The following is a 23,463-nucleotide window of genomic DNA, read 5'->3' on the forward strand; positions in this document are numbered from 1 at the left end:
TGTGTATTTATTGATTTATTTTAATTAATTATGTTTTATGTATATTATGGTTTTATATTTTTACAAATGCTTTATATACTTATTTATATACTTATATATATTTAATGGTCTATACCTTGTGTTGGGGGGGGGGGGGGGGGGGGTTGTGTTTCTGTCTTGCTTTTATGGACATAAAGTCTGCCAATAAAGATTGAATTGAATTGAATTTGCGGGTCCACCAAGGTACTTCCTGAGATAATAGAGTCTTTCGTTCTTTGGAATGTTTTTTTTTTCAATCAAGGTCTCAAATGACAACTGCCAGTCCTTGAACTTTAAAGGGTCACCGGTGAACAGTGCAGGTTCCAGAGTTGGAAGACGATTAGCACTTATTGCGTCTGCTAGTATGCCGACTAGATCCAAGTTTGGCTGTGGATAAGTTGCTGAAGCTGCAGCTTGTGTTGCTTTAGGGATAAATGGCGGATTTGATGCGTTAACTGCTTGGCCTGTGGTGCCCTTAGGTTGCACACCAGGATTTTGTTGGGCTTGGTTTATGACTGTGGGAGTATGTGGAACAAATGCAGGGCTTGTGGCATTATGGGCTTGGGTTGTATTTGGAGTTTGAGAGGGAACTTGTGGTGGAGCAGGGATTGCTGAGGATTCGCTCTCAGTTTTGATACTGCGTACTAAACTACGACTTTCTGAAATACTTTCAGCTTCTGCATAAAACTTTACTTTAGCTCTTGCAGCATTAAATTTTTTAACCTCTTCCAAGCGTTCAATCTTTCTGTGCTGCTCCTCCATTGTTTGTTGCCTTTCCAAGTTTTCAAGTTCCAACTTTTTTAGTTCAACTGCTTCCCTTTCTTGATCCTCCATTACTGCTAATATTTCCTGACACGCAGCTGCCTCAGCCTCTGCTTCAATTCTTTTGATTGTTTGTGAGTATGACTGGCTTGAACCACTTTTAGACCTTCGTGATTTTGACCTTGATTTAGTACTTTCAGATCCTAAGCATGATCCAACATCTGGCCATGGCTCTTCATCACCATCTGCAAGGTCTCCTTGTAAGTGTTTTTCAGCTCTTCTGACAATGAACGAGGAAAGTGATGTACATGCATCCACTTTGCGTCTTTCATCTGCATCAGGAGTTTGTATTTGCCGTATTTGTTCATAAATGGTTTGTACATCTTTGCAGGTGTAACCGATCCAGAGTTTGGGCCGGTAAAACAGATTAAATGTTCCTGCAAAACAGGGAAATGATGAGACAGAGACGACTGGTGAAGTTTCTCTTTGCCTCGCTTCTGCCATATTTATTTATACAATCATGTGTATTTTTAATTTGCAGCATCACCATTCTCCATATACAACAGAAATAACAATAAAACCATCTGTATGTTCAAGCTGCAATACCACGATCTTTACATGGGAAACAAGAATACTTCACGTGTAGTGACCATCAAATCATTTACTCGGCTATTCTCTCTGAATGACAATTCAAAACAATATGAAATGCATGTTCAAATACATTTTTACCTCTATTTAACTTTTAACCCAAATACCTATGTATTCTGATTGTTTTAACCAACATACCAGTGCTTGGTCTTAAACCAATTTAGCTCACAAATACATAAGAGTCATGTGTATGCTGGCAGGCTTAGCTTTAGCTTTAGCTTTAACATTCTCAAAATCACTTTTCAGAACCAATAGACAGTCGCTCTTCACTGCCAACAGCATATTAACATTCATATTCACAATATCAGGACACAACAGGGAGCTTATTCAGCTAAAACGAACTGAAATAAGTGGAAAAAGGAAACCAAAATGGCGCCCGCGGCTGGCTAGGCTTTGGCATTTTTCCAGTCCTTCTACTTCATAAAATGTAACAAATACCAAGGTTTACCCACTGATTTATACCCCCACATTTAGCGGTGTTCCTTATCAATATTTTACAACCGTTTTAATATAGTTTTACCCGTTACAAACCTGCAAAACAGGGAAATGATGAGACAGAGACGACTGGTGAAGTTTCTCTTTGCCTCGCTTCTGCCATATTGGAGAGGAGGACCTATGACCTCGCTATTCTGTCTCACTGAGCAATGCGCCACCCGGAGGCTGGGGGGTGCAACTACCTCATTACACATAGTTCACTTCGGTGACAAATCTCTCTCTTTTTTTTTTATAACAAGTACTACTTCTGATGGGATCACACATTAGTGTGTCACACAGGCAACATTTACATTGTTGATGAGCTCATTCAATTCACTCTCGGAAACTTCATTTCTTAATATTACTTTGCTCAATCTTGCTTCATATCTCCATTTTTCAAAAACAACGGCATATCTGTGTTGGAGGCCTTTGAGTTTCTTCTCTTGAAGCTCTTTACCCTTTTCTGTTAGTGTTCTTACTCTTTCACTTTTACGAACAGTCTGTAGTTCTGTAATTTGTTCATCATCATTTTCTTCCACTTCGGTAAGTGGTACAGCATGGTGCTCTTCGAGATCTTTGTCAACAATCTCGAGAGTCTAGTTAAATGTCATTGAGTGCACTGTGTTCAGATTTCAAATACTGTATACTTTAAGTGCACCTTTTCTTAAAGGACCTTGTAAACTTCACTCAAACTTTGACCTTAAGCAAGCACACAGAAATATTTACCAAACTAAAAAGCATCACCTTGAAGTACAGTAGAAATTAAATAAACTTTGACAAATGTGTTATAGAAACTTATTGTGGCTCTTTAAACTTGACTTAAACCACTATTATTCTACCTTTAACACTGTCCTTTATTAATTTCCACCTTACTCCAGTTGTACAACGTTGTTGCCGCTGTGCTTGGCTGCTTGAGAATGGTGAGCTTATGCAATGGCGCCCTCTCGCTCCACTTCACCGTCACTCTCTGCAGCTGCCGTCTTCGTAATTAGCTTCTCACCGGCACTGGCTAGGGCGAGTTTTCACTGTAACTCCGAAATGACAATACAGGCACGGCTTCTTCAAAACGGGTGCTTCGCTGCATTTATTGAACGCCGTGAAAACTACAAACATAAAACACAAAGGCTTTAAGCGCTTCAGTCTATCAAAAGTAACACTTGTGCTTTAACAACAAAAAATTACCTCGTGGCCGCCTGCCACTTCGGAGGTCCTAGAAGAATACCTTTACAGTCTTGTTCATTCTAAATTAAAACATAAAATAATTAGAACACCAAACATTTTCACAATATTACAATACAGTTATGGCAAATAGCAAATACCTTATACAGCTGGTAGACTAACCCGGCCTTTGCAGATAGCTCGCTGAACTCCTTAGCGTGATTATTAAACGTGGGCTCACAGCCTATATTATCACGCCCAAACCTTGCGATAATAGCGGTGTAACAAAACTTGTTCTTTGTGACAAGATAAACACACCTTTACAATATTGATCACAGAAATGTACAAGCAAGAACATTTTAACTGCTGGAACCATCTATTAAACTTCTTTAAACATAAGCCATTTCTGTGACACTTAAAAGTACATCAATAGTTACTCATTCTCTCATGTTAACTAAAAGGAAAATGTTTTTAAAGAGTATGATTTTTATGCTAAAATACAATGACCCTGCCATCTGTAAGACCTTTCGTGCATGTTCAGAACACAAAGTGTATAAAGTTCAGTCTTTTTTTCTGATTCTTGGTCTGCTTCACCTTCTTCACTTTGGGGCCTAGTTGTCTGTGACAAAAAGAAATTACAAACAAGAGATTAACAATAACTCAGTTATTTATAATACATTAAGGTTTTGGAGGGAAATGCACAAAGGGTTGGGCAGAGAAGATTTTTTTGACTCCTTTATTGAGAAACAAAGACTTTGTTCTAGGAATGTCTCGCAGTCTGTTTGATATGTGGCATAACAACGGGCTAAGGGCGATTTGTATTTAAACAACACACTGATGAACTTTCAGCAACTGGATTCAAATTTTAATATTCCTAGAGACAATTTTTTTGGGCTTCCTCCATGTTTGTAATTTTGTTAAATTTCACAATCTGCAGAAACAGCTATATATGAAGATTTGGAGACTTTTCTTATTAAACAAAAAGACAGAACTCATTTTATTTCTGCCTTTTATTCTTTACTATATACTCATAGTAGCAGCACATTGAGTGCTATTCATAAATGGGAGAGAGATCTTAATAATCAATATGTGGAGGAGGAGTGGAAATATAGGTAGATCTACTTTTACTTGCAACTGTTTGCAAGATACCCAATACAAAATTCGACACTGCCTAACTCCTAATGTCTGCATAAGATTACACCTGATGTGTCTGTATCAAATGTCAAAAAGAAACTTGTACATTTTTCCATTACTTTTGGCAATGCAAACTAATTAAAAGATTTTGGAGTTCTATATCTCAAAATCTGAGTAATATTTTTAAGAACTGGATCCAAAAGGACCCTGGATATTTCATTCTTGGCTTACCTTCAAAAGAATTAACATTAACTTACTCACAGCAAAAATTATGTGATAAAATATTGCTGTTAAATCGGAAATGTTTTCATATTCTTAACTGGGTTAACCTCCTAAGACCTGAACTCTTCCACGGCATGCATTTTTAATTTCTCTTTGATATTTGGGCTGATTGGAACCCAATGAATGTAAAAACAAAGAATTACTGGGGGTTTTTTTTTACCCGATTTTTGTTTCTGATCCCCGGGACCCTGGTGTCCCCCCCTTCACGTGTACATAGCGCACCGGAGTGATTAATAAAGTGTTGTTGAACCGTGCTAACTCAGTCTGTGCCTGAGTCCATCCACCACCGTGACAAACCTGGCTTAATAAATGAGATCTTTGCCAACTCGATCCGCTGTCACTATTACAAATTTACTTCTCCAATTCTATTAATATGAATTAAAGTCATTACATTTCTGTCAGTACCAGATTGCTAAAATAAAAGGGAGTAATGCAACACTGCTGAAACTGCTTCTGAAGCACTGCTTTTTGCACTCTATCTGCGTGTATTATGAGGAAAAGATGGAAAGAAATTCCTTGTCAAAATAAAAGATATCTGAATGAATTGAAATGGTAAAATGCTTGTTCCTACTAATTTGGTAACTTGTGGGTGTTGTGTGCCTTATATTGGAGGATTATTGGTAAGGGCAGCTATTTTAATCATAATTAGATGGAAGTTAATGTTTTTACTGCTGTAAGAAACTGCTGTAAGAAACTAATGTATAAAACTTTAGTCAGCATTTCAAAATGTGTGTGTGTGTGTGTGTGTGTGTGTGTGTGTGTGTGTGTGTTTGTGTAAAATAAAAGCTTAAGCCAATCTGTGGTTTTGTCTCATTCATGAAGTTTAATTTACATTAGATGACGTTAAAGGCAAAAGCAAATATTCGCTATCTACTGGTAAGTCTTTGTTAAACACAGACACAAGGACTGTGCAGTTTTATTGGAGTTAAATACATAATTAGTATTTAAGAAAGAACATAATGGTATGAAACCAGCAATAACACCAGGTTAAACCGATGTAATGAATCTTAAAGGCCAAGAGAATACCTTTGCATGGAAGTAATTTTTAGTATTCTTACTTATACCATAGCTTTCATTTAAAACCAAAAAAGACAATCTCTGGACTTAAATCTGATTGAGATGTTTATATGAACTTAAACAGGCCGTTTAAAATACAGCTGAATTAAAACAATACTGCAAACGAGAGAGAGAGAGCTTTAATTAATCCAGTGACAAAAGACTCATTGGGAATAATTCACTAATATCAGCATGAAAACCTTCTTAACCCGTGAATAAATGTGTTTATTTTCTTGCAAAAGTTAGCTTGTATGAAAAATCCCTCACATTTATGTGATCCCTCACACACTAGCCAATTTTGTTCTTACTACTGTGCATATGTTGGCAAATCAGACTGGAACAGTGAATTAGGAACAGTTCACAAAATCAGCACATATCACCGTTTTGGTTCAGTATTGTATATGTAAGAAACTGAACCTAAACTGAAAGAATAAGGCAATTTGGCATTAGGCATGTCATTGTGATAATCTTAAGTGAGATTCTTGTACAGTAAAATTTGAGAAGTTGTTGATTTCCAAATGCATTTCATTTGTGAGGTAAAAACCCCCCATTAAGATTGTTTTCTTTAAATTCATAAAGTTACTGCATAAAGTACATCAATAGTTACTCATTCTCTCATGTTAACTAAAAGGAAAATGTTTTTAAAGAGTATGATTTTTATGCTAAAATACAATGACCCTGCCATCTGTAAGACCTTTCGTGCATGTTCAGAACACAAAGTGTATAAAGTTCAGTCTTTTTTTTTGACTCTTGGTCTGCTTCACCTTCTTCACTTTGGGGCCTAGTTGTCTGTGACAAAAAGAAATTACAAACAAGAGATTAACAATAACTCAGTTATTTATAATACATTAAGGTTTTGGAGGGAAATGCACAAAGGGTTGGGCAGAGAAGATTTTTTTGACTCCTTTATTGAGAAAAAAAGACTTTGTTCTAGGAATGTCTCGCAGTCTGTTTGATATGTGGCATAACAACGGGCTAAGGGCGATTTGTATTTAAACAACACACTGATGAACTTTCAGCAACTGGATTCAAATTTTAATATTCCTAGAGACAATTTTTTTGGGCTTCCTTCATGTTTGTAATTTTGTTAAATTTCACAATCTGCAGAAACAGCTATATATGAAGATTTGGAGACTTTTCTTATTAAACAAAAAGACAGAACTCATTTTATTTCTGCCTTTTATTCTTTACTATATACTCATAGTAGCAGCACATTGAGTGCTATTCATAAATGGTAGAGAGATCTTAATAATCAATATGTGGAGGAGGAGTGGAAATATAGGTAGATCTACTTTTACTTGCAACTGTTTGCAAGATACCCAATACAAAATTCGACACTGCCTAACTCCTAATGTCTGCATAAGATTACACCTGATGTGTCTGTATCAAATGTCAAAAAGAAACTTGTACATTTTTCCATTACTTTTGGCAATGCAAACTAATTAAAAGATTTTGGAGTTCTATATCTCAAGATCTGAGTAATATTTTTAAGAACTGGATCCAAAAGGACCCTGGATATTTTATTCTTGGCTTACCTTCAAAAGAATTAACATTAACTTACTCACAGCGTAAATTATGTGATAAAATATTGCTGTTAGCTCGGAAATGTTTTCTTATTCTTAACTGGGTTAACCTCCTAAGACCTGAACTCTTCCACGGCATGCATTTTTAATTTCTCTTTGATATTTGGGCTGATTGGAACCCAATGAATGTAAAAACAAAGATTTACTGTTTTTTTTTTTTTTTTACCCGATTTTTGTTTCTAAGAAAAATGAGAGCCACATATGAGGAAATTCGTTTTAAATTTCGATAAAACAGAGGCAGTGTAATGTTCTCGTAAGTGGATATCAGTCCCTTGTGGAGCTAAATTTAGTATTTTGGTCTAGACAACCCAAAATGTGATTTTAGATAGTGACTGAATTGCTTTTGAAATGCCTTTAAAATTGTCTTGTTCTTTCAGGTCCATGCAAAATACAAACAACATTCTCACAATACAGCTGGAGGGTTTAAAAGTCCCACAGGAAGCCACATACGCTATGTTTCTTTTTCTTTTTTTCTCCTACTTGTTTCTAATTGTTGCAAATGTGGGCATTGCTGTTTTGGTTTTTGTTGACAAGAGTCTTCACCAGCCCATGTATATCCTTTTTTCTAATCTGTCCATTAATGATTTATTTGGAAACTCTATCATGATCCCTCGTTTGCTTGTAGACATGTTGAGGCCTCCGTCTGAGCGCCTCATCAGTTATTATGAATGTGTGGTCCAAGCTTTCACCACACATATGTTTAGTACCACAGCTCACACAGTGCTTATAATAATGGCCTTTGACAGATATGTAGCCATCTGTAATCCTCTATGTTATGCTGCAGTAATGACAAATAAGATGTTGATGAAGCTGACAGTTTCTGCCTGGGGGGTGGCCTTTGTTTTGGTTGGGATTCTGCTCAGTCTGACCTGCCCGTTTTGACTCCTGGACCCCGTGAGTGTGAGTGTTTGGACAAGGAGCGGAGCAAGTGTGTTTCCCCGACCTATTGATCCCCGGGACCCTGGTGTCCCCCCCTTCACGTGTACATAGCGCACCGGAGTGATTAATAAAGTGTTGTTGAACCGTGCTAACTCAGTCTGTGCCTGAGTCCATCCACCACCGTGACAAACCTGGCTTAATAAATGAGATCTTTGCCAACTCGATCCGCTGTCACTATTACAAATTTACTTCTCCAATTCTATTAATATGAATTAAAGTCATTACATTTCTGTCAGTACCAGATTGCTAAAATAAAAGGGAGTAATGCAACACTGCTGAAACTGCTTCTGAAGCACTGCTTTTTGCACTCTATCTGCGTGTATCATAAGGAAAAGATGGAAAGAAATTCCTTGTCAAAATAAAAGATATCTGAATGAATTGAAATGGTAAAATGCTTGTTCCTACTAATTTGGTAACTTGTGGGTGTTGTGTGCCTTCTATTGGAGGATTATTGGTAAGGGCCCTGATAACAAAGGAACTGCCTTGAGTTTTCATGAACAAAGCACCTTTGATCTTATTATAATTGCAATTACATCATTCAAAATCTGAGGCAATGTGGACACCCCTCTGGGAGTCTGTGCCTATAAGACAGTGGAGAACAGTGACAAACAAGCTGTGCGTTGATGTATTAGTCTACCAACAGCTTTACATCAGCTTTTCTATAACTCAGCCTCATTGTTTTCACTACTATAAAGTTCCTTCTGTAACTTTTATTGTTTCTGATAAGATCATATGGACGTACTATCTCATAAGATCTGTAAGTGTAAAATAACAGCTTCGTTCTTTCAGGATGATGGAGAACTACACCTACAACAGCTACATCCTCCAGTTAGAGGGCTTAAACACTTCAAAGGATTCTCTCTACCCTGCCTTTCTTTCCTTGTTTTTCTCCTACCTGTTTATAATGATTATAAATGTGGGCATTACTATTTTGATTTTCATGAACAAGAATCTTCACCAGCCCATGTATCTCCTTTATTGCAACTTGCCATTGAATGATATTCTTGCAACCTCTATTGTGTTGCCCCGTTTGCTTATAGACCTTATGAGACCTCCATCTGAGCGCCTCATTAGTTATTATCAATGTGTTGTTCAGGCCTACATTTTTCACTTGATTGGAACCACAAGTCACACTGTTCTCATGATTATGGCCTATGACAGATATGTGGCCATTTGTAATCCTTTTCACTATGTTTCCATAATGACCAATAAAATGATGATCAAGCTGACAGTTTGTGCCTGGGGAGTGGCCTTTGTTTTGGTTGGGATTCTTCTAGGTCTGACCACACGACTGAGTCGATGCAGGACTTTGATCACAAACCCCTACTGTGACAATGCCTCTTTGTTTAAACTTTCTTGTGAAAGTGTGGTCATTAACAACATCTATGGTATCACTTTCACTGTGGCTGTTTATGTGGGCTCTATAGGGGCAATAGTTCTTTCCTATACAAGCATTGCAGTGGTTTGTCTGACCAGTAAGAACAAGTCTTTGAACAGTAAAGCGTTGAAGACCTGCAGCACTCATCTGGTTGTTTATCTGATTATGACACTTTGTGGAATGATACGTGTTACTCTGCATCGCTTCCCTCAGTACACAGAGTACAGAAAAATCTTTGCTATTCTTTTTGGTATTTTTCCAGGCAGTCTGAACCCCATTATTTATGGTGTGCAGTCCAAAGACCTACAAAAAGCCCTTTTGAAGTTTTGCGTATCCAAGAAGGTTTTGACATCATAAACAGAATGTGTTTCTGTTTGTTTTTATAGAAATTCAACATCTAAAGGGAGATCATCTCTGACAGCTATTTTAATCATAATTAGATGGAAGTTAATGTTTTTACTGCTGTAAGAAACTAATGTATAAAACTTTAGTCAGCATTTCAAAATGTGTGTGTGTGTGTGTGTGTGTGTGTGTTTGTGTAAAATAAAAGCTTAAGCCAATCTGTGGTTTTGTCTCATTCATGAAGTTTAATTTACATTAGATGACGTTAAAGGCAAAAGCAAATATTCGCTATCTACTGGTAATCCTTTGTTAAACACAGACACAAGGACTGTGCAGTTTTATTGGAGTTAAATACATAATTAGTATTTAAGAAAGAACATAATGGTATGAAACCAGCAATAACACCTGGTTAAACCGATGTAATGAATCTTAAAGGCCAAGAGAATACCTTTGCATGGAAGTAATTTTTAGTATTCTTACTTATACCATAGCTTTCATTTAAAACCAAAAAAGACAATCTCTGGACTTAAATCTGATTGAGATGTTTATATGAACTTAAACAGGCCGTTTAAAATACAGCTGAATTAAAACAATACTGCAAACGAGAGAGAGAGAGCTTTAATTAATCCAGTGACAAAAGACTCATTGGGAATAATTCACTAATATCAGCATGAAAACCTTCTTACCCGGTGAATAAATGTGTTTAATTTCTTGCAAAAATTAGCTTGTATGAAAAATCCCTCACATTTATGTGATCCCTCACACACTAGCCAATTTTGTTCTTACTACTGTGCATATGTTGGCAAATCAGACTGGAACAGTGAATTAGGAACAGTTCACAAAATCAGCACATATCACCGTTTTGGTTCAGTATTGTATATGTAAGAAACTGAACCTAAACTGAAAGAATAAGGCAATTTGGCATTAGGCATGTCATTGTGATAATCTGAAGTGAGATTCTTGTACAGTAAAATTTGAGAAGTTGTTGATTTCCAAATGCATTTCATTTGTGAGGTAAAAACCCCCCCATTAAGATTGTTTTCTTTAAATTCATAAAGTTACTGCATAAAGTACATCAATAGTTACTCATTCTCTCATGTTAACTAAAAGGAAAATGTTTTTAAAGAGTATGATTTTTATGCTAAAATACAATGACCCTGCCATCTGTAAGACCTTTCGTGCATGTTCAGAACACAAAGTGTATAAAGTTCAGTCTTTTTTTTTGACTCTTGGTCTGCTTCACCTTCTTCACTTTGGGGCCTAGTTGTCTGTGACAAAAAGAAATTACAAACAAGAGATTAACAATAACTCAGTTATTTATAATACATTAAGGTTTTGGAGGGAAATGCACAAAGGGTTGGGCAGAGAAGATTTTTTTGACTCCTTTATTGAGAAAAAAAGACTTTGTTCTAGGAATGTCTCGCAGTCTGTTTGATATGTGGCATAACAACGGGCTAAGGGCGATTTGTATTTAAACAACACACTGATGAACTTTCAGCAACTGGATTCAAATTTTAATATTCCTAGAGACAATTTTTTTGGGCTTCCTCCATGTTTGTAATTTTGTTAAATTTCACAATCTGCAGAAACAGCTATATATGAAGATTTGGAGACTTTTCTTATTAAACAAAAAGACAGAACTCATTTTATTTCTGCCTTTTATTCTTTACTATATACTCATAGTAGCAGCACATTGAGTGCTATTCATAAATGGGAGAGAGATCTTAATAATCAATATGTGGAGGAGGAGTGGAAACATATGTAGATCTACTTTTACTTGCAACTGTTTGCAAGATATACAAAATTCGACACTGGAGTTAGGCAGTGTCGAATTTTGTATTGGTATTATATTTAACTTTTAACCCAAATACCTATGTATTCTGATTGTTTTAACCAACATAACAGTGCTTGGTCTTAAACCAATTTAGCTCACAAATACATAAGAGTCATGTGTATGCTGGCAGGCTTAGCTTTAGCTTTAACATTCTCAAAATCACTTTTCAGAACCAATAGACAGTCGCTCTTCACTGCCAACAGCATATTAACATTCATATTCACAATATCAGGACACAACAGGGAGCTTATTCAGCTAAAACGAACTGAAATAAGTGGAAAAAGGAAACCAAAATGGCGCCCGCGGCTGGCTAGGCTTTGGCATTTTTCCAGTCCTTCTACTTCATAAAACGTAACAAATAACAGGGTTTACCCACTGATTTATACCCCCACATTTAGCGGTGTTCCTTATCAATATTTTACAACCGTTTTAATATAGTTTTACCCGTTACAAACCTGCAAAACAGGGAAATGATGAGACAGAGACGACTGGTGAAGTTTCTCTTTGCCTCGCTTCTGCCATATTGGAGAGGAGGACCTATGACCTCGCTATTCTGTCTCACTGAGCAATGCGCCACCCGGAGGCTGGGGGGTGCAACTACCTCATTACACATAGTTCACTTCGGTGACAAATCTCTCTCTTTTTTTTTATAACAAGTACTACTTCTGATGGGATCACACATTAGTGTGTCACACAGGCAACATTTACATTGTTGATGAGCTCATTCAATTCACTCTCGGAAACTTCATTTCTTAATATTACTTTGCTCAATCTTGCTTCATATCTCCATTTTTCAAAAACAACGGCATATCTGTGTTGGAGGCCTTTGAGTTTCTTCTCTTGAAGCTCTTTACCCTTTTCTGTTAGTGTTCTTACTCTTTCACTTTTACGAACAGTCTGTAGTTCTGTAATTTGTTCATCATCATTTTCTTCCACTTCGGTAAGTGGTACAGCATGGTGCTCTTCGAGATCTTTGTCAACAATCTCGAGAGTCTAGTTAAATGTCATTGAGTGCACTGTGTTCAGATTTCAAATACTGTATACTTTAAGTGCACCTTTTCTTAAAGGACCTTGTAAACTTCACTCAAACTTTGACCTTAAGCAAGCACACAGAAATATTTACCAAACTAAAAAGCATCACCTTGAAGTACAGTAGAAATTAAATAAACTTTGACAAATGTGTTATAGAAACTTATTGTGGCTCTTTAAACTTGACTTAAACCACTATTATTCTACCTTTAACACTGTCCTTTATTAATTTCCACCTTACTCCAGTTGTACAACGTTGTTGCCGCTGTGCTTGGCTGCTTGAGAATGGTGAGCTTATGCAATGGCGCCCTCTCGCTCCACTTCACCGTCACTCTCTGCAGCTGCCGTCTTCGTAATTAGCTTCTCACCGGCACTGGCTAGGGCGAGTTTTCACTGTAACTCCGAAATGACAATACAGGCACGGCTTCTTCAAAACGGGTGCTTCGCTGCATTTATTGAACGCCGTGAAAACTACAAACATAAAACACAAAGGCTTTAAGCGCTTCAGTCTATCAAAAGTAACACTTGTGCTTTAACAACAAAAAATTACCTCGTGGCCGCCTGCCACTTCGGAGGTCCTAGAAGAATACCTTTACAGTCTTGTTCATTCTAAATTAAAACATAAAATAATTAGAACACCAAACATTTTCACAATATTACAATACAGTTATGGCAAATAGCAAATACCTTATACAGCTGGTAGACTAACCCGGCCTTTGCAGATAGCTCGCTGAACTCCTTAGCGTGATTATTAAACGTGGGCTCACAGCCTATATTATCACGCCCAAACCTTGCGATAATAGCGGTGTAACAAAACTTGTTCTTTGTGACAAGATAAACACACCTTTACAATATTGATCACAGAAATGTACAAGCAAGAACATTTTAACTGCTGGAACCATCTATTAAACTTCTTTAAACATAAGCCATTTCTGTGACACTTACAAGTACATCAATAGTTACTCATTCTCTCATGTTAACTAAAAGGAAAATGTTTTTAAAGAGTATGATTTTTATGCTAAAATACAATGACCCTGCCATCTGTAAGACCTTTCGTGCATGTTCAGAACACAAAGTGTATAAAGTTCAGTCTTTTTTTCTGATTCTTGGTCTGCTTCACCTTCTTCACTTTGGGGCCTAGTTGTCTGTGACAAAAAGAAATTACAAACAAGAGATTAACAATAACTCAGTTATTTATAATACATTAAGGTTTTGGAGGGAAATGCACAAAGGGTTGGGCAGAGAAGATTTTTTTGACTCCTTTATTGAGAAACAAAGACTTTGTTCTAGGAATGTCTCGCAGTCTGTTTGATATGTGGCATAACAACGGGCTAAGGGCGATTTGTATTTAAACAACACACTGATGAACTTTCAGCAACTGGATTCAAATTTTAATATTCCTAGAGACAATTTTTTTGGGCTTCCTCCATGTTTGTAATTTTGTTAAATTTCACAATCTGCAGAAACAGCTATATATGAAGATTTGGAGACTTTTCTTATTAAACAAAAAGACAGAACTCATTTTATTTCTGCCTTTTATTCTTTACTATATACTCATAGTAGCAGCACATTGAGTGCTATTCATAAATGGGAGAGAGATCTTAATAATCAATATGTGGAGGAGGAGTGGAAATATAGCTAGATCTACTTTTACTTGCAACTGTTTGCAAGATACCCAATACAAAATTCGACACTGCCTAACTCCTAATGTCTGCATAAGATTACACCTGATGTGTCTGTATCAAATGTCAAAAAGAAACTTGTACATTTTTCCATTACTTTTGGCAGTGCAAACTAATTAAAAGATTTTGGAGTTCTATATCTCAAGATCTGAGTAATATTTTTAAGAACTGGATCCAAAAGTAATTTCACTATATGAAAAACATTGTCCTTTAATGAAAATCACTAGAAAGCATCACAGATCAAATGAGCCATGGATCACAAAGGGGATAGAAGATGCATGTAAAAAGAAAAATAATCTATATAAGAGATTCATAAAACAGAGGACAAAAGATGCTGAAATAAAGTACAAGTTATATAAAAATAGATTAGTAAATATTATAAGAACAAGTAAGAAAGAATATTACCACAAATTATTGGAGCAAAGTAGAAGTAACACACAAGAAACATGGAGGATATTAAATAGTATAATCAAAAAGGGCTCAAAAAATAAGAATTATCCAGATTATTTTAAAAAAGATAAAGATATTGTGCTTGATAAAACTAAAGACATTGCAAATGAATTTAATGATTTCTTTGTAAATGTTGGCTTTAATTTAGCAAAAGAAATTCCAGAGTCAAGAAATAATAACGACCTAAATAAACATATTACTCAGAATGTGTCCTCCATGTTTATTGGTGCTGTAACTCATAGAGAAATAATTAACATTGTGAAGACATTTAAAAATAAAAAGTCCACTGACTGTTTTGGTATTGACATGATATTAGTTAAAAGTATTATAGAATATATAGTTCAACCTTTCGCATACATTTGTAATCTGTCCTTTCAAACTGGTGTATTTCCCTCACAAAAATAGCAAAAGTTATTCCAATCCATAAAAACGGAGAGAGAAGTCAGTTTACCAATTATAGGCCAATATCACTGCTCCCACAGTTCTCAAAAATTTTAGAAAAGTTATTTGTTAATAGACTTGATAAATATATTGAGAAGCATAATCTCCTAAGTGATAACCAATATGGCTTTAGAGTGAAAAGGTCCACTTCGATGGCAGGGATGGAACTTGTAGAAGGGATATCTAATGCTATAGATAATAAGGAATATACTGTTGGTGTTTTTATAGACTTAAAAAAGGCGTTTGATACGATTGATCATTCTATATTAATGAATAAACTAGAGAGATATGGCATAAGAGGGTTAGCATACAAGTGGATGAAAAGTTACCTGGATGACAGATATCAATATGTCGAATTCAATAATGTAAAATCTAAGCAGTTGAAGGTAACTTGTGGTGTTCCTCAGGGCTCTGTGCTGGGCCCTAAATTATTTATATTATACATAAATGACATATGTAGCATTTCCAAACTGTTAAAATGTGTATTGTTTGCTGATGATACCACTCTGTATTGCTCAGGTAAAAACCTAGAACAGCTTCTGACTACAGCGGAAAAGGAGTTAAATATATTAAAAAACTGGTTTGATGTAAATAAGTTATCATTAAATATAAAGAAAACAAAATTGATTATTTTTGGCACTAGACAAATGAAAAATGTATCTAAAATCAGGGTTAATGGAATTGAAATTGAAAGAGTGTACGAAAATAAATTTCTTGGAGTGATAATTGATGATAAGCTGAGTTGGAAGTCTCATATAAACCATGTGAAAACAAAAATGTCAAAAACCATTGCTATTCTCTATAAAACAAAGCATGTCCTGAACAAAAAATCATTATACACACTCTATTGTACTCTGTTGCTTCCATATATGACTTACTGTCTGGAGATATGGGGTAATGCATATAAAACGAACACTCTTCCTATTTTCAAGTTGCAAAAAAGAGCTATAAGAATTATAAACCAATCAAACTATATAGAACCAACTAACATTTTGTTTATTAATCTGAATACCCTGAAATTTTATGATTTAGTTGAATATAAAATGGCACAGATAATGTATAAAGCACAAAATAACTTGCTTTGCCCCAGTACTCAGAAGCTGTTCAAAGTCAGAGAGAGTCAATATGACTTAAGGGGAACAGATTTCTTTAAAAAAAACAAGATAAGGACAAATATAAAGCAGAGATGTGTTTCTGTTAGAGGAGTTAACCTGTGGAATAGTTATGACAGTGATTTAAAAAGGTGTAGTTCATTTTCCTTGTTTAAAAATATGTTTAAAAATAGAGTATTAGAAAAATATATATATCAAGAATGAAAAGAGCAAAAAAAAAAACAAAAACAAAAAACAGAAAACCTCTTGATTCTTTTGCTTTGATGTAGTTACTTACTAAGGTGGTGGTGTTTTTTCTTGTTTGTTTGTTTGTTTGTTTGTTTTGTTTTTGCTTTGTTTGCCTTCTCTCACCTCAACCGGTCGCAGCAGATGGCCGGCCCTCCCTGAGCCGGGTTCTGCCGGAGGTTTCTTCCTGTTAAAAGGGAGTTTTTCCTTCCCACTGTCGCCAAAGTGCTTGCTCATAGGGGGTCATATGATTGTTGGGCTTTTCTCTCTGTATCTATGAAGCGCCTTGAGGCGACATTTGTTGTGATTTGGCGCTATATAAATGAAATTGAATTGAATTGAATTTTATTATTTGCTTCGAGCCCTGTGTACAGGGTAAAAGATCTTTTGTTAAAAGGGTTGGCGTAATAAGCAAATGCTTCAGCCAATACCTTTTGATTAGCCTTGTCTCATGCTTTCTTGCTTTGTGGTAAATCTTTGTTCTGTCTTCACTGAGATATTTGAATGCTAATCAATAAACATATCAAAAGGACCCTGGATATTTTATTCTTGGCTTACCTTCAAAAGAATTAACATTAACTTACTCACAGCGTAAATTATGTGATAAAATATTGCTGTTAGCTCGGAAATGTTTTCTTATTCTTAACTGGGTTAACCTCCTAAGACCTGAACTCTTCCACGGCATGCATTTTTAATTTCTCTTTGATATTTGGGCTGATTGGAACCCAATGAATGTAAAAACAAAGATTTACTGTTTTTTGTTTTTTTTTTTTTACCCGATTTTTGTTTCTAAGAAAAATGAGAGCCACATATGAGGAAATTCGTTTTAAATTTTGATAAAACAGAGGCAGTGTAATGTTCTCGTAAGTGGATATCAGTCCCTTGTGGAGCTAAATTTAGTATTTTGGTCTAGACAACCCAAAATGTGATTTTAGATAGTGACTGAATTGCTTTTGAAATGCCTTTAAAATTGTCTTGTTCTTTCAGGTCCATGCAAAATACAAACAACATTCTCACAATACAGCTGGAGGGTTTAAATGTCCCACAGGAAGCCACATACGCTATGTTTCTTTTTCTTTTTTTCTCCTACTTGTTTCTAATTGTTGCAAATGTGGGCATTGTTGTTTTGGTTTTTGTTGACAAGAGTCTTCACCAGCCCATGTATATCCTTTTTTGTAATCTGTCCATTAATGATTTATTTGGAAACTCTATCATGATCCCTCGTTTGCTTGTAGACATGTTGAGGCCTCCGTCTGAGCGCCTCATCAGTTATTATGAATGTGTGGTCCAAGCTTTCACCACACATATGTTTAGTACCACAGCTCACACAGTGCTTATGATAATGGCCTTTGACAGATATGTAGCCATCTGTAATCCTCTGCGTTATGCTGCAGTAATGACAAATAAGATGTTGATGAAGCTGACAGTTACTGCCTGGGGGGTGGCCTTTGTTTTGGTTGGGATTCTGCTCGGTCTGACCTTGAGACTGGGCCGATGCAGAACTCTGATCAAAAGCCCCTATTGTGATAATGCTGCACTGTTTAACCTGTCCTGTGAGGATGTGTTCATTAACAATGTCTATGGCCTCACTTTCACTGTGCTTTTGTTCACAGGTTCTATCGGTAGCATGGTTCTTACCTATACTAAGATTACTGTGGTGTGTCTAACCACTAAGAACAAGTCCTTGAACAATAAAGCCTTGAAGACCTGCAGCACTCACCTGGTTGTATATCTGATTTTTTTGTTCAGTGGTATGTCCATAATCACTCTGCATCGCTTTCCTGAGTACTCAGGAAGCAGAAAAATTGTTGCTGTCCTGTATCACATCATCCCTGGAAGCCTCAATCCCATCATTTATGGTATGCAATCCAAAGAGATATATCAAAAATTAAGTTAAAGAAGGTTTTGCCATTATATTAAAGACAATTTTCAGGGTTATTTGAACAGTTTGAAGTGACATAATAATGTTTTTTAAACTGACAGTGTGCAGAGATTGTAACCTTGTCATGGTCCCTGTGCCTCCCCTGCCAGCCCAGTGTGGCCACAAGTGTTTGTTGTTTTTCTCTCTCTCCCTCTCTCTCTCCTACCTGTCTGCCTGGGCTGAGCTCTGATTGTGATCCTGCTCTTGGCCCACGCACCTGCAGCTGATCTCGAGTGAATTGCAGTTGATCTCTGGCTCTTCTTAAGGCTGGGGCTCTGAGCTATTCATCGCTGGAATATTGAGTAACCCTCGTCAGTATTGCCTGGCTTCATTGTGAATCAGTTGTTCCCGTGCTTGCCGCCGACTTATCCTCGTCTATGTTTATAGGTTTATCTGGACCCGCCCGTTTTGACTCCTGGACCCCGTGAGTGTGAGTGGGTTGCTCGTGTGAGGAGTGTTTGGACAAGGAGCGGAGCAAGTGTGAAGAAGTGTGTTTCCCCGGCCTATTGATCCCCGGGACCCTGGTGTTCCCCCCCCCCTTCATGTGTACATAACGCACCGGAGTGATTAATAAAGTGTTGTTGAACCATGCTACCTCAGTCTGTGCCTGAGTCCGTCCACCACCGTGACAAACCTGGCTTAATACATGAGATCTTTGCCAACTCGATCCGCTGTCACTATTACAAATTTACTTCTCCAATTCTATTAATATGAATTAAAGTTATTACATTTCTATCAGTACCAGATTGCTAAAATAAAAGGGAGTAATGCAACACTGCTGAAACTGCTTTTGAAGCACTGCTTTTTGCACTCTATCTGCGTGTATTATAAGGAAAAGATGGAAAGAAATTCCTTGTCAAAATAAAAGATATCTGAATGAATTGAAATGGTAAAATGCTTGTTCCTACTAATTTGGTAAATTGTGGGTGTTGTGTGCCTTCTATTGGAGGATTATTGGTAAGGGCCCTGATAACAAAGGAACTGCCTTGAGTTTTCATGAACAAAGCACCTTTGATCTTATTATAATTGCAATTACATCATTCAAAATCTGAGGCAATGTGGACACCCCTCTGGGAGTCTGTGCCTATAAGACAGTGGAGAACAGTGACAAACAAGCTGTGCGTTGATGTATTAGTCTACCAACAGCTTTACATCAGCTTTTCTATAACTCAGCCTCATTGTTTTGACTACTATAAAGTTCCTTCTGTAACTTTTATTGTTTCTGATAAGATCATATGGACTATCTCATAAGATCTGTAAGTGTAAAATAACAGCTTCGTTTTTTCAGGATGATGGAGAACTACACCTACAACAGCTACATCCTCCAGTTAGAGGGCTTAAACACTTCAAAGGATTCTCTCTACCCTGCCTTTCTTTTCTTGTTTTTCTCCTACCTGTTTATAATGATTATAAATGTGGGCATTACTATTTTGATTTTCATGAACAAGAATCTTCACCAGCCCATGTATCTCCTTTATTGCAACTTGCCATTGAATGATATTCTTGCAAACTCTATCGTGGTGCCCCGTTTGCTTATAGACCTTATGAGACCTCCATCTGAGCGCCTCATTAGTTATTATCAATGTGTTGTTCAGGCCTACATTGCGCACTTGGTTGGAACCACAAGTCACACTGTTCTCATGATTATGGCCTATGACAGATATGTGGCCATTTGTAATCCTTTTCACTATGTTTCCATAATGACCAACAAAATGATGATCAAGCTGACAGTTTGTGCCTGGGGAGTGGCCTTTGTTTTGGTCGGGATTCTTCTAGGTCTGACCACACGACTGAGTCGATGCAGGACTTTGATCACAAACCCCTTCTGTGACAATGCCTCATTGTTTAAACTTTCCTGTGAAAGTGTGGTCATTAACAACATCTATGGTATCACTTTCACTGTGGCTGTTTATGTGGGCTCTATAGGGGCAATAGTTCTTTCCTATACAAACATTGCAGTGGTTTGTCTGACCAGTAAGAACAAGTCTTTGAACAGTAAAGCGTTGAAGACCTGCAGCACTCATCTGGTTGTTTATCTGATTATGACACTTAGTGGAATGACACTCATTACTCTGCATCGCTTCCCTCAGTACACAGAGTACAGAAAAATCTCGGCTATTCTGTTTTATGTCGTTCCAGGCAGTCTGAACCCCATTATTTATGGTGTGCAGTCCAAAGACCTACAAAAAGCCCTTTTGAAGTTTTGCGTATCCAAGAAGGTTTTGACATCATAAACAGAATGTGTTTCTGTTTGTTTTTATAGAAATTCAACATCTAAAGGGAGATCATCTCTGACAGCTATTTTAATCATAATTAGATGGAAGTTAATGTTTTTACTGCTGTAAGAAACTAATGTATAAAACTTTCGTCAGCATTTCAAAATGTGTGTGTGTGTGTGTGTGTGTGTGTAAAATAAAAGCTTAAGCCAATCTGTGGTTTTGTCTCATTCATGAAGTTTAATTTACATTAGATGACGTTAAAGGCAAAAGCAAATATTCGCTATCTACTGGTAATCCTTTGTTAAACACAGACACAAGGACTGTGCAGTTTTATTGGAGCTAAATACATAATTAGTATTTAAGAAAGAACATAATGGTATGAAACCAGCAATAACACCCGGTTATACTGATGTAATGAATCTTAAAGGCCAAGAGAATACCTTTGCATGGAAGTAATTTTTAGTATTCTTACTTATACCATAGCTTTCATTTAAAACCAAAAAAGACGATCTCTGGACTTAAATCTGATTGAGATGTTTATATGAACTTAAACAGGCCGTTTAAAATACAGCTGAATTAAAACAATACTGCAAACGAGAGAGAGAGCTTTAATTAATCCAGTGACAAAAGACTGATTGGGAATAATTCACTAATATCAGCATGAAAACCTTCTTACCCCGTGAATAAATGTGTTTATTTTCTTGCAAAAATTAGCTTGTATGAAAAATCCCTCACATTTATGACACATGCACGCTAGCCAATTTTGTTCTTACTACTGTGCATATGTTGGCAAATCAGACTGGAACAGTGAATTAGGAACAGTTCACAAAATCAGTACATATCACCGTTTTGGTTCAGTATTGTATATGTAAAAAACTGAACCTAAACTGAAAGAATAAGGCAATTTGGCATTAGGCATGTCATTGTGATAATCTTAAGTGAGATTCTTGTACAGTAAAATTTGAGAAGTTGTTGATTTCCAAATGCATTTCATTTGTGAGGTAAAAAAAAAAAACACATTAAGATTGTTTTCTTTAAATTCATAAAGTTACTGCATAAAGTACATCAACAGTTACTCATTCTCTCATGTTAACTAAAAGGAAAATATTTTTAAAGAGTATGATTTTTATGCTAAAATACAATGACCCTGCCATCTGTAAGACCTTTCGTGCATGTTCAGAACACAAAGTGTATAAAGTTCAGTCTTTTTTTTGACTCTTGGTCTGCTTCACCTTCTTCACTTTGGGGCCTAGTTGTCTGTGACAAAAAGAAATTACAAACAGAGATTAACAATAACCCAGTTATTTATAATACAATAAGGTTTTGGAGGGAAATGCACAAAGGGTTGGGCAGAGAAGATTTTTTTGACTCCTTTATTTGAGACAACAAAGACTTCGTTCTAGGAATGTCCCGCAGTCTGTTTGATATGTGGCAAAACAACGGGCTAAGGGCGATTTATATTTAAACAACACACTGATGAACTTTCAGCAACTGGATTCAAATTTTAATATTCCTAGAGACAATTTTTTTGGGCTTCCTCCATGTTTGTAATTTTGTTAATTCTGAAATTTCACAATCTCCAGAAACAGCTATATATGAAGATTTGGAGACTTTTCTTATTAAACAAAAAGACATCCATCCATTCATCTTCCTCCGCTTTATCCAAGGCCGGGTCACGGTGGCAGCAGCCTAAGCAAAGAGGCCTTGACCTCCCTCTCCCCAGCCATCTCCTCCAGCTTATCCGGGGGAACACAAAGGCGTTCCCAGGCCAGCCGAGAGATATAATCTCTCCAGCGTGTCCTGGGTCTGCCCCGGGGCCTCCTCCCGGTGGGACATGCCTGGAACACCTCACCCAGGAGGCGCCCAGGGGGCATCCTTGTCGGATGCCCGAACCACCTCAGCTGGCTCCTTTCGATGTGGAGCAGCAGCGGCTCTGCTCTGAGCCCCCCCCAGATGGCCGAACTTCTCACCCTATCTCTAAGGGAGAGGCCAGCCACCCTTCGGAGGAAGCTCATTTCTGCCACTTGCATCCGCGATCTCGTTCTTTCGGTCACTACCCACAGCTCGTGGCCACAGGTGAGGGTAGGGACGTAGATCGACCGGTAAATTGAGAGCTTCGCTTTTACACTCAGCTCCCTCTTCACCACGACGGACCGGTGCAGCATCTGCATTACTGCGGCTGCAGCCCCAATCCGTCTGTTGATCTCCGGCTCCCTTCTCCCATCACTCGCGAACAAGACCCCGAGATACTCGAACTCCTCCACTTGGGGCAGGAACTCATCCCCGACCCGGAGTGGGCACTCCACCCTTTTCCGGCTGAGAACCATGGCCTCAGATTTGGAGGTGCTGATCCTCATTCCCGCTGCTTCACACTCTGCTGCGAACCGCTCCAGTGCGAGCTGGAGGCGCTCACCTGATGAAGCCAACAGAACCACATCATCCGCAAAAATCAGAGATGAGATTCTGAGGCCACCAAAGCGAAAGCCCTCCGCCACTTGGCTGCGCCTAGAAATCCTGTCCATAAAAATTATGAACAGAACCGGTGACAAAGGGCAGCCCTGGCGGAGCCCATCACCCACCGAGAACGAGTCCGACTTATTGCCGGCAATGCGAACCAAGCTCTTGCAACGGTTGTATAGGGATCAAATGGCCCGTAGCAATGGGCCAGACACCCCATACTCCCGCAACACCTCCCACAGGACACCCCGAGGGACACGGTCGAATGCCTTCTCCAAGTCCACAAAACACATGTAGACTGGTTGGGCAAACTCCCATG

The 23,463-nt window shown here is 37.5% G+C and overlaps 3 protein-coding genes, 1 long non-coding RNA gene and 1 pseudogene across 5 annotated transcripts; 4 read left to right on the top strand and 1 right to left on the bottom strand.

The window, feature by feature from the left end:
* Positions 1 to 1,266: 1,266 nt before the first annotated feature.
* On the bottom strand, positions 1,267 to 12,246 carry LOC148101009 (uncharacterized). Its single transcript, XR_015719700.1, has 3 exons — positions 12,064 to 12,246; positions 3,085 to 3,143; positions 1,267 to 3,005 (listed from the first exon to the last, which is right to left on the bottom strand). It is a non-coding gene; the product is annotated as an uncharacterized LOC148101009 (long non-coding RNA).
* Positions 7,464 to 7,997, top strand: LOC148101010 (olfactory receptor 4E1-like). The gene has a single exon (XM_087846939.1). It carries the CDS (start codon positions 7,464 to 7,466, stop codon positions 7,995 to 7,997), a length of 534 nt encoding a protein of 177 aa, XP_087703065.1.
* Positions 8,845 to 9,789, top strand: LOC148101011 (olfactory receptor 8G17-like). Its single transcript, XM_087846938.1, has one exon. It carries the CDS (start codon positions 8,845 to 8,847, stop codon positions 9,787 to 9,789), a length of 945 nt encoding a protein of 314 aa, XP_087703064.1.
* Positions 12,247 to 17,505: 5,259 nt separating the features above from the next.
* On the top strand, positions 17,506 to 18,997 carry LOC148101012 (olfactory receptor 8G17-like; annotated as a pseudogene). Its single transcript, XR_015719701.1, has 2 exons — positions 17,506 to 18,779; positions 18,856 to 18,997. The product of XR_015719701.1 is annotated as an olfactory receptor 8G17-like (transcript).
* A 760-nt stretch (positions 18,998 to 19,757) lies between these two features.
* On the top strand, positions 19,758 to 20,702 carry LOC148101013 (olfactory receptor 8G17-like). The gene has a single exon (XM_087846940.1). The coding sequence runs from the start codon at positions 19,758 to 19,760 to the stop codon at positions 20,700 to 20,702; it is 945 nt and encodes a 314-aa protein (XP_087703066.1).
* The last annotated feature ends 2,761 nt before the right edge of the window (positions 20,703 to 23,463 follow it).

This window comes from Neolamprologus brichardi, chromosome 10 (assembly GCF_056152115.1).
Source record: "Neolamprologus brichardi isolate AB-2024 chromosome 10, ASM5615211v1, whole genome shotgun sequence".
NCBI lineage: Eukaryota > Metazoa > Chordata > Actinopteri > Cichliformes > Cichlidae > Neolamprologus > Neolamprologus brichardi.